At 31.7% G+C, this 15592-nt stretch overlaps 1 protein-coding gene across 3 annotated transcripts in view; it reads left to right on the forward strand.

Moving 5' to 3' along the window:
* Positions 1–15592, forward strand: part of LOC139514228 (TNF receptor-associated factor 3-like) — a 55544-nt gene that overhangs the window by 28623 nt on the left and 11329 nt on the right. For 2 of the 3 annotated variants that reach the window (XM_071303092.1, XM_071303093.1), the window contains exons 2-7: positions 637–683; positions 1617–1707; positions 8720–9011; positions 11183–11287; positions 12242–12403; positions 12877–12957. In XM_071303092.1, coding sequence (XP_071159193.1) covers positions 8745–9011; positions 11183–11287; positions 12242–12403; positions 12877–12957 — 615 coding nt within the window. In that variant the 5' untranslated portion in view covers positions 637–683; positions 1617–1707; positions 8720–8744. The remainder of the gene's footprint in view (positions 1–636; positions 684–1616; positions 1708–8719; positions 9012–11182; positions 11288–12241; positions 12404–12876; positions 12958–15592) is intronic. The other variant, XM_071303094.1, reaches the window with a different exon arrangement.

The following is a 15592-nucleotide window of genomic DNA, read 5'->3' on the forward strand; positions in this document are numbered from 1 at the left end:
GAGGTTAAAGTTTTTAAAATTTTAATAACTTTCTTATGCTATCCTGGATTTGTACCAAACTTGGACAGAAGCTTGTTTATGATCAAAAGCTCTAAATGTAGTATCTGGAAGGAAATTTTGTTGAAGTTTTGTACCTGTTTATTCATATTTTATTTATTAATGGACTTTACAAATTTGATAATAATCATTAGAACTGAGGGCAGGGGACTCTTAACAACTTGTTTGTTGTTATAAATTTTAATGCTGTTGATATTTTGTATGTTTAATATGTATGTATATCATGTATATATGTTTATTGTGTTTATTGTATTAATATATGTTGGTCACAAACTGTAAAGTTTATATGACAATAAAATATTTGATTTGATTTGATTTTGATAATAAACATATTAGATAAATATATAATAATATATATATATCACGGAAGTATATTCAACTAAATTCACTTAAAAGATGTAGAGGTCATTCACTGTGAAAACGTACTTGGTAAATTGAAGTTATGAACTTTTACCTAACTCTAAAAATGGGGACGTCACTATATCGTAATCACCTTTTTGGTCTGGGTGGTCCTTCATTGTTTTGTCCATCTGTTAGTTCAACACATAGAATATTATATTTTTATCACTTTTTTTTCAGAATCTAATGAACAGAATGACCTCACCTGCAGTAATGAGTTATAAAGTGTGAGTACTTTATGGAGCTGTCAGATACCTAATTCTTGTTCGCAGATTGTTAATTTTTTCCAATAATTATACTGAATGAACTTGAAATTTTTTCATCACACTTTTCTTAGAATAAAACAAATTAAATTAATATTTTGTTTGCATCTCAACCTTGATGAGTTGTTTTGAGTGAGTACTTTCTTTTAGATACTTAATTCCTGTTTGTCAAATTGACCATACTCTAAATTTTTCAACAAGTTCAATAAACTTTAAAAATTTGTGCCAAACATTTATTCAAAACTATTGTACAGAATTACTTTATATTTGATAAGCAGCTTGACTGACATGAGTTCAGTTGAGTGTGAGCATTTTTTAAGGACATGTGAGATAACTTCTTCCTATTTGCAGATACTTTGAAATTTTGAAACTGTTAAATGAACAAAAAAAATGTCACACATAATGACATCTCTCAGAGACTCCTCAGCAGAATGCATTTACATTTGATCAGCAGTAATAAATGAGCTGTAAAGTGTGTCACTTTTAGATCTATCAGACACTTCTTGATTTCAAATACTTTGAAATAGGAGTGGGGTTATACTCCATTATTTTTGTTCAATCTGCTTGACGCTTTTGGTTATTTTTAGTCTTCTTCAGAGGAAGGGGCTTAAGGTTGATACTCTGTCTTTTCTAGTGTGATAATTTTGTGCAGAGTGTGGCTCCTTGGACTTAAAAGAAATCACTCAAATAATTAGTTTTCCACACTTTTTCTGTCATTCTTGAAGATATTGGCTTGATATTTGTTATATACAGTTTACACCATGACAAGTTATAGTTCAAGTACCGGTAAGTATTTTGTTTCTGTACTATTAATTTTTAACCAGAAGGGGACTATGTATTGCCATGCAATACTCACAGAATGCTTGTTTGTTTCATTTTTTACATTTACTTTTTCAGTTTAACAATGACTTCTTTATTAATCTGAGATTAAATGGGATGGATGCTTTCTGCATATCGATAGAACGGATCTGGATGGAAATGCAAGAAGGTAAATGTCTTATTCTAGTAGTAACACTGCAATCAACTGTATTGTCTGTTGCTAATATATATATATGTATGCCTTTGCTTATGCTTTTGCACCTATCTATAAAAAGATGTTTCACTAAAAAAATATATAAGATAAAGTTGCTTTAATTCTGATTATCACACACTTGCTGAAGTCAATAAATTTTTCTCATAGTAAATTGCTGTTTTAAGGAAATTAAATAACAGGAAGTATATCTTCAAGTAATATGTAGCTGTTTATGGTGAAAGTAAATTAAAAATCTTTAGTTGATTGTGCTATCTAACTAGATTTAATCATTCACACATTTCAGAAACAGCCTGATCAAACCTGTATTATAATTGTTGTTTAAATATAGCTTATGTCTAAGGAATTTGGATATATGTTGTATGTCAAGCTACTCCCAATCTCTTCTATTTCGTTTTAACCAGACAATTAGTTAAACAGATTTAGAAATAAAATTAAATGATACCAAAAATTGGTTCTTACAATACTTGGTCCTTCATGGACATTTATCCATTTTTATATGAGCACAAAAATGAAAAAAAATTGTCGTATATTGGTATCACGTGGTTGTCGTCAGTGTCATCTGAAGATGGATGATTTATGGATAAACTTTAGTACTTAGTAAATAGAAATCAATAAAATTTTAACACAAGGTTTATAACTGCTAAACGAAGGTTGGGATTGATTTTGGGGGGTTTGGTCTCAACAGTTAGGAATAAGGGGCCAAAAAGGGGCACAACTAAGCATTTTTCTTGTTTTTTGCACAATAACTTTAGTTTAAGTAAATAGAAATCTATGAAATTTTAACACATGGCTTATGACCACAAAAGGAAGGTTGGGATTGATTTTGGGAGTTTTGGTACCAACAGTTTAGGAATTAGGGTCCAAAAGGGTCCAAAATGAACTTTGTTTAATTTTATCAAAGATTGAATTATTGGAGTTCTTTGATATGCTGAATCTACACATGTACTTAGATTTTTTGGGGTTGACCAGAGTGACATCCCCTCACATCATTCATTTTGTTTTTATAGTGTGGAAAACCCCCCCCAACAAATCTTACTGCGATTGATGAGAAGGAGACACACAAATGTTTCCTCGAGAAATTATCGCATCTTGAGCTCTCCTTTACACTATTTACGTTTCTTTTACAATCCGGAAAAATCAGTATCACGAGATGTTCTAAATATATCTAACCTACATTATATTTAAAGTGACGTCATTGTTGGAATGCCACACTACGTAGAAGCATGGATATCCTTCACTTGTTATTTAAATCATTCTCAGAGATCGTGCACTAATTAAAAATTGGTATTCGTTTAATTTAAACATAATTATGTTTGCTGTAGATGATTCAAACATCAACATGCAATACTTTAATTTGTAGGTCAACAATTTTCAGGGTAAACAAATGCCGTGGGGATGCAGAGATTGGGGAGAGAAACAATTTTTTTTTTTTAATTTTTCTGTAAAATTCTGTTTTGAGAATCTTCCTCCAATTCAGGAGCACTTCAATTGATGTGTAATCCACTAAAATAAAAGGTTATGTATCTGAACACTTAAAATATGACATTAAGTATAGGATTAGTAGTCTTCCATTAAAAATTTGGTGTACAAACATAACCATTCTAATGGTAAAAAATTTTTTAAAAAAATGTTGCATTTTGTAGTTTGAACCTATTTATTCATGAAATCAGTTACAAATATTTCAAAATGTAGGATTTGGAAACAAGCTTCACACATTTTACATCAATCATATTGTTTTTTTTTAGTACCTGTATCCCTTTGATGAGAGTTGTAACTGGGAACTTTATCAATTGAAATTAAAAACTGAATAGATCTTTCATTCCTAACTTTCTTAAGACAAAAAAATTAAAATCTTAGAGTACTGTCACAAAAAATGGCAAATGGCCCTTAAATAGCCTTCAGTTCAGTGGTACACAATTAAGATTTCAAAAGATATTGTAGTTGTTGTTAAATGACAGAATTCAGTTGAATTTTAGATAATTAAGGTGGCTCGTGGGTACAAAAATTTCAGCAAAAAATTAAACCTTTATTTTTTCATTACACATTTTATTTATTACACTATTAGTTATTACTTTATGATATGGTACAAAAATCAACCCAAAAAAACGATTCGGTTTGGTCCCAGATGATTTTTAAAAAGTTTATATCATTGAAAAAGCTCCAAATTATCTCCCTTTGGTGCAAAAATGCCATTTTTAACCGGATTTTTGTGACAAAAATGTCGGTTATTGATTTGGGGATGTACGGTGGGCGTCAATCAAATGTTGTCCGTGCATTAACTCATGAACCGTTCAACCAAAGCTTTTAAAATTTTAATATGTTGTTACTGACAACTAAATGAAGGTCAAGTTCAATAATGGCGATTTTGACTTTTATCGTTCAGGAGTTATGGTTCTTGAAAGATTGAAAAATGGAGTTTCCAGTTGTGTCTGTGCAGTTACGCATGAACTGTTCTACCAAAGCTTCCCAAATTTTAATATGTTGTTACCGATGACAAAATGGAGGTCAAGTTCAATAATGATGATTTTGACTTTTACCGTTCAGGAGTTATGGTTCTTGAAAGATTGAAAAATGGTGTTTCCAGTCGTGTCCGTGCAATTTCTCATAAACCATTCAACCAAAGCTTTTGAAATTTTTATATGTTGTTACTGATGACAAAATAGAGATCAAGTTCAATAATGACGATTTTGACTTTTACCGTTCAGGAGTTATGGTTTTTGAAAGATCGTAAAATGGCGTTTCCATTCACGTTGTTGCATTTACTAATGAACCATTCAATCTAAGTTTTTCAAATTTTTTAATATGTTGATACTGACTACAAAATGGAGGTCAAATTTGATATTGACGATTTTCACTTTCAGCATTCATCAGTTATGGTTCTTGTGATATTGCCAGGACACAAATAAATGTTAATAAATCAGGTTTGCTGTCGTTGTGACAGCCTCTTGTTTTGCATTAAATTTGAAATATCTTTTTTAACTCATCGGTGACCTATATTTTTTATTATTGTTTTCAAATAAGCTGTTCATAAACTAAATAATTGTAAAGTTTAAGCCATTTCTGTAATTAGGTTATTTTTTTATTTCGATATTAACTCTATTTCACCTATTAGCTCAACAGAAAAAAAAAGACATAAAGAAAAATGTATGCTTCTTACGGCGGCAGATTGTTAGCTTAAATGAACGCTGACACCATTTTTTTATTTCATTTTTCTTTTAAGAATATGATAAAGTTCATTTATAAAAAAGTATAGGGAAATCCTATATTAGAAAAAAAAATTGATTTATACCCAGGAGCCCCCTTAACTATCAACTTAATCGAATGTTTAGATTTAGAAGATGCAGATTTCTTCCATTGGTCTAAATTGAATTATATACTAAGGAAACGAAATTACATTAAACAACAATTGATTTCAATATTATCAACCTTTCTACATGTTTTTTTTTAAAATGGAAACAAGGGCCGTCTTTCCCCTCAGAGCTATTCAGCTCTTTGATTGATTATGGGCCCAGTTTTCAAAATTGTCCAATTTCGTGGTCCAAAATTAAACTTTGTTTGATTTCAATAAAAATTGAATATATGGGGTTCTTTGATATGCTGAATCTAACCATGTATTTAGATTTTTAGCTCACCTGACCTGAAAGGTCAAGTGACCTTTTCTAATCACTTGGCGTCCGTAAACTTTTACAAAAATCTTCTTCTCTGAAACTACGGGGCCAAATCTTACCAAACATGGCCAAACTCATTATTAGGGTATCTAGTTTAAAATCTGTGTCTGTGAACCGGCCAACCAACCAAGATGGCCGCCATGGCTAAGAATAGAACATAGGGGTAAAACGCAGTTTTTGGCTTATAACTCAAAAACCAAAGCATTTAGAGCAAATCTGACATGGGGGTTAAATTGTTTATCAAGCCAAGATCTATCTGCCCTGAAATTTTCAGATGAATCGGACAACCTGTTGTTAGGTTGCTGCCCCTGAATTTGTAATTTTAAGGAAATTTTGCTGTTTTTGGTTATTATCTTGAATATTATTATAGATCGAGATAAACTGTAAACAGCAAAAATGTTCAGCAAAGTAAGATTTTCAAATAAGTCAACAGGACCAAAATGGTTGACCCCTTTAGGAGTTATTGCCCTTTATAGTCCATTTTTAACCATTTTTCGTAAATCTTAGTTATCTTTTACAAAAATCTTCTCCTCTGAAACTACTGGGCCAAATTAAACCAAACTTGGCCACAATCATCATTGGGGTATCCAGTTTAAAAAATTGTGTCCGGTGACCCAGCCAACCAACCAAGATGGCTGCCATGGCTAAACATAGAACATAGGGGTAAAATGCAGTTTTTGGCTTATTACTCAAAAACCAAAGCATTTAGAGCAAATCTGACAAAAGGTGATTTTTTTATTAGGTCAAGATCTATCTGCTCGAAAATTTCGGATGATTTACACAGCCCGTTATTTGGTTGCTGCCCCAAAATTAGTAATTTGAAGGAAATTTTGACGCTTTTTGTTATTATCTTGAATATTATTATAGATAGCAGGGGTTTATCTGGGTATTTTGGGAAAAAGGACCCTGGCCAGTTCAGGGAATTTTTTAACGCGGTTTTCAATGAAATTGGGAAAAACAACCAATATACCAGATGTTGGTGAAAATAAAGTAAGGACTACACCTTCTTTGTTTTTTAAATATAACAACATGGCATTTCAGTATCTAAATAATGAGTTCCAACTTCTTAAAGGATTGTTACATTTTTTTGATTATGACATGAAAATTTGTGAAATAAAATATTTTAAGTTCTGTATAAAATATATCCTGTTTCTATTTTCTTTTTTATATATCTTTTAGTTTTCAATTTTAGTGTTGCTATGATAGCTGTCACATGTTTGGTTTCTTTTCATTTTTTATTTACTGTATTTGATTGACAAACCCGGATTTATATACTTGTCCGTTTCCGGATCTGACCTGGTTTTAGTTTATTCCCTGTTCATTTATTTATGGCAGCCATTGTTTGTCAATGTTGTTTTCATTCAATAAATTGTTTCAACTTGGATTTACACATTACTTGTTGGCTATTTTTTTTTACATAAAGCTAGCGGTTGAATAAAATAAACATCTCTGTCATGAATAATAAAGATTAAAATGAATTTTGTGATCATTTGGGAATTTTACTGCCAAAATTAGGAAAAATGTAGGGTTTTTGCCGTTGGGAATGGGTCCGAATACCGGACCCTGTGGAATGCTAGAAAAATCCATGGATAGAGATACTGTAAACAGCAATAATTTACAGAAAAGTAAAACCTGAAAATAAGTCAACATGACCAAAATGGTCAATTGACCTCTGAAGGAGTTATTGCCCCTTATAGTAAATTTTTAACAATTTTAAAAAAAATTGTAAATTTTTACTAACATTTTCCACTGAAACTACTGGGCCAATCATTATAGATAGGGATAATTGTAAGCAGCAAGAATGTTCAGTAAAGTAAGATCTACAAACACATCATAATCACCAAAACACAATTTTGTCATGAATCCATCTGTGTCCTTTGTTGAATATTCACATAGACCAAGGTGAGCGACACAGCCTCTAGTTGATATTTGGGCCCTTTTATCAAATTGGTCCACATTGAATTCTAAAGGGTCCAAAATTGAAACAGGATGATAAAAATGGTTATTATCTTCTTTTAAGATTTCTTTTAATGTCATGATTTAATGCCCTACCTACGATGGAAAGGGGAAGAGGGGCATTATGATTTCAATTCTTAAAATGGAGATAGGAAATGGGGAATGTGTCAAAGCAACAACAACCCGACCATAGAGCAGACAACAGCCGAAGGCCACCAATGGTTCTTCAATGTAGGGAGAAACTGCCGCACCCGTAGGCATCCTTCAGCTGGCTCCTTAAAAAATATGTATACTAGTACAGTGATAATGGACGTCATACTAAACTCCGAATTATACACAAGAAACTAAAATTAAAAATCATACAAGACTAACAAAGGCCAGAGGCTCCTAACTTGGAACAGGCACAAATTTGATGCAGGGTTAAACATGTTTGTGAGATCTCAACCCTCCCCCTATACCTCTAGGCAATGTAGAAAAGTAAACGCATAACAATATGTACATTAAAATTCAGTTCAAGAGAAGTCCGAGTTCAATGTCAGAAGATGTAACAAAAGAAAATAAATGAAATGGCAATAATACATAGGATTATACAACAAGACTACTAGCAGTTAACTGACATGCCAGCTCAAAGCCTCAATTAAACTGATTGAAAGATTATGTTTCATCAAATGAATATCAGGCACAATCCCTCCCGTTAGGGGTTTACTATCATACTATCATAAAATATGTGAGAAGAACATAACCTGTGTCATGCCAACAACTGTTTTTTAAATAAATGTGTTTAGTTCCGATGCAAAGACCCTATAAGTGAATCAATATTAAAGCCAAAATATGCAATCTTTAATGACCTGACAACAGTATCGTAACTATATCCCTTCTGTTAGTCTGTCTGTCCATTCATCTGTGCTGTAAAAGATTGAAGTTTTGGTTTAAAGCAGACTGTATTCAAATCAACTTGAAGCATACATGTAGTAAACGTTAATAGCAAGTATTTGTCAAATTAGACTTTTGTGGAATCTTTGGTTCACTGAATATAGAAATGTGATCATGGTGATGGTGTGAGTCTAGTGAGGTTATTTGTCCTATGGATAGAATTCTTGTTATCTCGAAAAATGAAAATAAAATACACTTCATAATTGTGCGCTGGAACACCATTTATATGTTAAAAGAATGTTTATAAGGCAAAGTGGACCAGAAAAAGTAAGATATATCTTTCCATTACTGTTCACAGCTTGATGTTTATGAATGTAAGCTTACAGCATAGATCATCACTTTCCATGTAGAAATAAATTTTAAAAGTATATTAAGAAATGATTTTCAAATATATATTATCTTTTCTTTAGGTGATAGGATAGTAACAAACTCAGTATGGATAGATCTTTGAATTTACTATCTCTAACATCCAATGTTCCTGCATCCTTACAAACTCCTCTTGGTGATCCTGAATTTGTAAAACTTCCAGCAAAGCACCGTTGTTTGATATGTCACAATGTAATGAGAGATGCTGTGATGACACTTTGTGGACATCGTATGTGTGAGGGTTGTGTTACTCAGTTATTATTTGATCCCCAGAATAAAGAACCTGTACACTGTCCTGGAAAAGAAGATGTCTGTGTTCAACTTAAACCTGATGAGGTATTTCTGATATAGAAAACAGTAGGACACAATTAGTATTTTAGTAGAGAATATGATAAAATCAAAATACTAACTGTCAGTAATTAGTGTTCCCACCTGCCTGAAATAGGATGGCACCCTGCCCTTGGTGCCCTAACCCACGCCCTTCTGCCCTCCAAAGCAAAAGAATGCCCCCCCTCTTCCTTTTCAAAGATACATTTACTAAAGGAGTAGGTTCAGAAAGACCCCTTTTTGGCCCCAAAATATAGCAGTTTTAGAAAATTGTGAAAATGTTATCTTTAAGCTATATTTTGGAAATTAAAGTGCTTCTGCTACATAAATATGAGCTGTTTTTGACAATACAATGCACAAATATTGCGTTCTAGCATCATTAAGTCATGCTAAATTACTGAAGTTTTCAAAATTTTAGCATTTTGGTTAATTTTTAGACGGTTTCCGTCTAAAATGAAAGTGGCCCCATTCGTGTTCATTCATAATATTGAAATGTAAGTTGTATTTGATGATACTACAAAACATATATAAAGGTTGAGGATGAACACGGATGCGGCCACTTTCATTTTTGATAAAAAAAACCATCTGAAAAATGACGTTTTTTTGCATATTTGATAGCTTTTTCATATTAAGCTTGAATCAGAGCGTTTTTAATGACTAAATCAGTTAAAAACTTTCACATAAACTAATCGAATCAATTGAAATAGACACTTAAGTGGTTAAAAAGTGTCCAAAAACTTTCGCTAGATGATTTAGAATTATACAGATGGCTTTTTGTTAGTCAAACCTTTTCAAGATTTTTAACGGAAAGTTAACAAACTTGTGTAAACTTATTTTCTTGAAGATGGTTTACTCTATTTACTATTATTATCTATTTGCATAGCTGTCATTTCCAAAATTTGATGTGTGAAAACTAAATTACTGTGGTGAAAGTGTCGTCTTCAGATAGCTGTTCCTCTATAACAAAATTGATTTTAATACCCGAAAAAGATTTTAATACATTTTACCTGAAAAATGTTTAAGGGGGCTCCTGGGTATAATTTTTTTTTTTTTTTCTAATATAGGATTTCGCTATATTTTTTTATAAATCAACTTTATCATATACTTAAAAGAAAAATGAAATAAAAAAATGGGGTCACCGTTCATTTAAGCTCACAATCTGCCTCCTGAAGAAACATACATTTTTGTTAATGTCCTTTTTTTCTGTTGAACTAATAGGAGAAATAAAGGTAATATCGAAATAAAAGAATAACCTAATTACAGAAATCGCTTAAATTTTACAATTATTTAGTTTATATACAGCTTATTTGAAAACAATAATAAAAAATGTAGGTCACCGATGAGTTAAAAAAGATATTTCAAATTTAATGCCAAAAAATGGCATTTTTGCACCAAAGGGAGATAGTTTGGAGCTTTTTCAATGATATAAACATTTTAAAAGTCATCTGGGGCCAAACTGAATCATTTTTTTTGGTTGATTTTTGTACCATATCATAAAGTAATAACTAATAGTGTAATGAATAAAATTTGTTATGAAAAAATAAAGGTTTAATTTTTTGCTGAAATTTTTGTACCCCTGAGCCACCTTAAATGGCATAAGAAGTTACCTCTTGAGTTTCATGCAGCTCATACCAACATCATCAGACTCCTCTGAAGAAACAAATAGACCTACCTACAAAGACATAACATGGTTCAGATAGCTTGACTTGGTAACACACATAATATGGTGAGGTTAAACCAGTTTAACATGTACACAAACCTCCTCCTTAAACTATCTGGACAATAGGTCATAAAATGTTCAGGTTACTACAGGAAGCAATCCTGTTCATATGGAGATCAACAACCATCCGCTGTTGGTTTAATACTTCTGCTCAAGAAAATTCCAAAAACAACACATTTAACAGGTTTCATAAAATTCAAGTTATAATCTTTTCATTGCATGTTCTGTTTCATTTTGACATCCAATAATTTTCTAAATTTTAAGTACCAGCATTAAATTTTCTTTTTGAATTTAGCTTCTTATAAATGTCAAAAACAATGAATGTTACGCTTTGTGCCTAGTAAACTTAATAGTGACCAGTTAACAACATATCTCAGTGTTTAACTTGTTTTCATTGATTTCCTGGTTAATTTTATTTTACTGAGCTACAGTCTCAAATATTTTTTTTAATGTCTTACAGATCAGGGGAGATAATGGAACAAGAAGAGAAATAAGAAAATTGCCAGTTTATTGTACATATAAAGCTCATGGATGCCCAGAAAAGTTACCATGGAAAGATTTAATGGTAAGGTTTTCTTGTTACTAAAAATGATATCAGATAGGAAAGCAAAGTATTACCCTTGCTAATTTCAATGATTTTACCATGGACTAACTTTCTCAAGGACACAACTGACCACTTTCAAATCAAATTAGTTTTTAATCGACCGCAGTTTTTTTGGGGGGTTCGTATAATGATATAATGATGTTGTTTGTGTTGTCATTGTCTGAAGACACATTAATTTCTGGACAATAACTTGAGAATAAGTAAATGGATCTATATGAAATTTTACCAGAAGGTCAAATACCACAAAAGGAAGGTTGGGATTGATTTTAGGGGGTACCAACAGTTTAGGAATTAAGGGCCAAAAACTTTGAAAGTTATCTATAAAGATTTGTAGGGGGCAACAGTTTAAATTGAAAAGATATTGCAAATTCTTCAGGGATATACAATGCATCTTTTGATTCTGGGATACTAGATATAATTTAAAACCAGATGTATTAAGTTGATTATTTGAATATGTAATGTAGGATCTCTCCAAATTATCAACTGGTAGTTCAACTTAACAATATTCTTATATTTAGTTATCATGCTTGTAAAAGTGATTCAATTTGACCTATAATTGTTGTACGCTTATGCCCCTGTTGTAAACAACTTTAGTTTACCTCAACCAAATGTTATGAAACTTATACACAATGCTTAAAATCTCAAAAGGGTCTTAACTAAGTGAATCCTGCATCTGTATGTGGATGTTGACTCATGCATATTTACAAGCAGGGGCATTTGTGGCCCATAGACATATTCACCATTTATTTATTAGATAGTTGATATGTTTATAATTTAGATTGAAGAAATTATTATATGAGTATTATTTGTGTACTAGTATATATTATTTCAATGGGGACTGAAATAACTAAACTCTTGTTATATATATTGTTGTAGACTTCTTGAATCTATTAAATGTTTTAGATATATTTGTAGACACATGAATCCCAATGTAAATATAAACCTATACCATGTTCACACACTGGATGTGAATTACAGTGCAGTGAAGATAAAATGGAAGCCCATGTAAAAAATTGTGACTACAGACCTGTCAGATGTAGCTACTGTGAAGAAACTATCCCATTCTGTCTACAAGCAGTAAGTTTTTGTTTAAATATCTCTTTTTAATACTATGAGTAAAAGACTGTCTGCACCCAGACCATTTAAATGAATACAAGAACTTATTTTTGAAAAGATTGTGTGGAAGAGTTGTGTAGAGAGTAAAAAAATCATAGCATTAAAATCACTTTATATATCCAAAACATCTAATTAGTATGCTGTATTACAAAAATTGATAACCAGTTCTTTGATTAAAGTTAAGGAACAAGTTCTTTGATCAAAGTAAAGGAACTAGTTATACAAGTTACAGGAACTTGCTTAAATATATATACAAAAACCAATACAAGTCAATTGACCTTTCAGGGTCTCTAGTCATTTGTGACATAATTGTTTTTATGAACTAATAAATCTCCACTTACCAATATAAATGTGTGGATAGTCCATATGTGTGGGAGCAGATTAAAATATGTACACCATTTTCAGTTTTCACAATGGACATTTTTTTATTTCAGGATCACCAAAATAACACTTGCAGAAAAGCAATTATTTCTTGTCCATATAAATGTGACCATGGACCAGGGGCAAGGGAAGAGGTTTGTTTTAATAAAAAATACTTATTGATATTAAAGTTAAGATATATAAAAACCCAATATGGCATTTAGTTTGTGTGATGATTATAATCCTAATCCATTTTATATCTGATTGTGCATTTTAAAATGATGATATTTACGCTTGTGCTTTATATTTTTGATGCCCCATTTATGGGCATTATGTTTTCGGGTCTGTGCGTCCATTCGTTCGTCCGTCTGTCCCGCTTCAGGTGAAAGTTTTTGGTCGAGGTAGTTTTTGATGAAGTTGAAGTCCAATCAACTTCAAACTTACTATACATGTTCCTTATGATATGGTCTTTCAAATTTTAATGCCAAAATAGAGTGTTTATCCCATTTTCACGGTCTGTCTGTTATGATGTGAAAATATGGCGGCTAATTATTTTTGTGTTTTGAAGCCGAAGTTAACCGATTGTCACCTTATAGTAAACAATCAACAAAGAAGCATGGATATTGAGAACGTGTATAACATGTACAATCAGATGATAGTTTATTTCAATGAGAGATCCATTCGTATTTCGATCACTGATTTTTACGAGACAGGTCACGCTAAGGTCACTTTGTATATGGAAAATATGTTGGCGAATTGCTTCCTGGAAGCAAGCAACTTAAAAAAAGTAAACTTTATCTTAATGTGGACAAATCAAAGAATTTTCTTCAGAAAAAAGTAAATGTACATAGATAAGGAAAACTATCCATTTAGTTTATAAAAAACATATGCATCATTTTTTTTTAAATTTGAGTTTTCATATGACTGTAAGTTTCTGACTTGATGTGATTATGCATATGGTTGGAAATACAATGCTGTTGCATTAGGACTGATTAGGTTTTAAATATCTTCATGAAGATTTTGAGGTCTTACTATAAAGACATGTACAATGTATTTGTTTCAACAAATTTGCTGTGCTAGTTCTTTGTTCAATTATATGTCTTCTAATATTTTGTAAGGATTTTCCAGTCCAAATTACATTCACACAAGCTAAGTCCCTGTGATTGTTGATTGTTGATTTACACATAAGGAGTCAAAAATGTATTGCTGAGTGAACACTTTAAATACCCCCGCTTTAAAAAAGGGAGGGTATACTGTTTTACCTCTGTATTTCTGTCTGTCAGTCAGTCCGTCTTATGAATATTTTCCTCACATTTTTCTCAGGAACTACAATACAAGGATTTCTGAAATTTGGTTTCAGGGTTTATATAAGTCAACTATACTGTGTGGTGCGTTTTCAGATTCATCACTCAACAACTTCCTGTTTACCAAACATTTGTATCATTTTACCCATGATAGCAAAATTGAAAATTTTCGTCACATTTTTCTTAGGAACTACAATACAAGGATTTTTGAAATTAGGTTTCAGGGTTTATATATGTCAGCTTTACTGTGTATTGGGTTTTAAGATTCATCACTCGACAACTTCCTGTTCACCAAACATTTGTATCATTTTACACATGATAGCCAAGCTGAAAATCTCAGGAACTACAATACAAGGATTTCTGATATTTGGTTTCAGGGTTTATACAAGTCAGTGATACTGTGTGATGTGTTTTCAGATTCATCCCTCAACAAATTCCTGTTTACTGAACACTTACATATTTTTACATTTTTAAGATTATCCACTTGAGGCAGGGGGTAATCAGTGAGCAGTAGTTCTGACACAGTTTCACTTGTTTTCTCTATCTCTGAGAAAAAGGATACCATTTATGTACATTTATTGACAATGTTTATGTTTGTTTAGTATGCTAAATGTTTGTTGAACTTAATTCATATAACATTATGTTAGTATAAAAACAAAGAGATGTGGTATGTTGCAAATGAGACCACTATCCACAGAATTTCAAACATTGGTAATTTGAATTTACTTCTTTTTTTGGAAAAAGTAGGGGAGGGTAAAAAGAAATTGGGGGGGGGGGGGCATTTTTTTCTCATTTCAGATTTCAGAAATTAAAAAGAATATTTCTTCAATTTTTATACGCCCGGGACGGGACATATTATGGTATACCGTTGTCCGTCCGTCTGTCCGTCCGTCGTCTACACTTCGGACAATAACTCAAAAACACTTTCACCAATTTCCAAGAAACTTTGGTGAATTGTTTATATCTATTGACGTAAGCTCCCTTTCGTTTTTTTTTAATTTCAGATTTTAAGTTTTGGATTTATGTGGCTTTATTCATAAAAAAGGGGGGATTTTCAACACTTCGGACAATAACTCAAAAAGGCTTTCACCAATGTCCATGAAACTTTGGTGAATTGTTTATATCTATTGACGTAAGCTCCCTTTCGTTTTTTTTAAATTTCAGATTTTAAGTTTTGGATTTATGGGGCTTTATTCATAAAAAAGGGGGGATTTTCAACACTTCGGACAATAACTCAAAAAGGCTTTCACCAATGTCCATGAAACTTTGGTGAATTGTTTATATCTATTGATGTAAGCTCCCTTTCGGTTTTTTTTAATTTCAGATTTTAAGTTTTGGATTTATGGGGCTTTATTCATAAAAAAAGGGGGATTTTTAACACTTCAGACAATAACTCAAAAATGCTTTCACCAATGTCCATGAAACTTTGGTGAATTGTTTATATCTATTGATGTAAGCTCCCTTTCAATTTTTATTAATTTCAGAT

The sequence above is a fragment of the Mytilus edulis genome, chromosome 3 (genome assembly GCF_963676685.1).
Source record: "Mytilus edulis chromosome 3, xbMytEdul2.2, whole genome shotgun sequence".
Classification (NCBI taxonomy): Eukaryota; Metazoa; Mollusca; class Bivalvia; order Mytilida; family Mytilidae; genus Mytilus; species Mytilus edulis.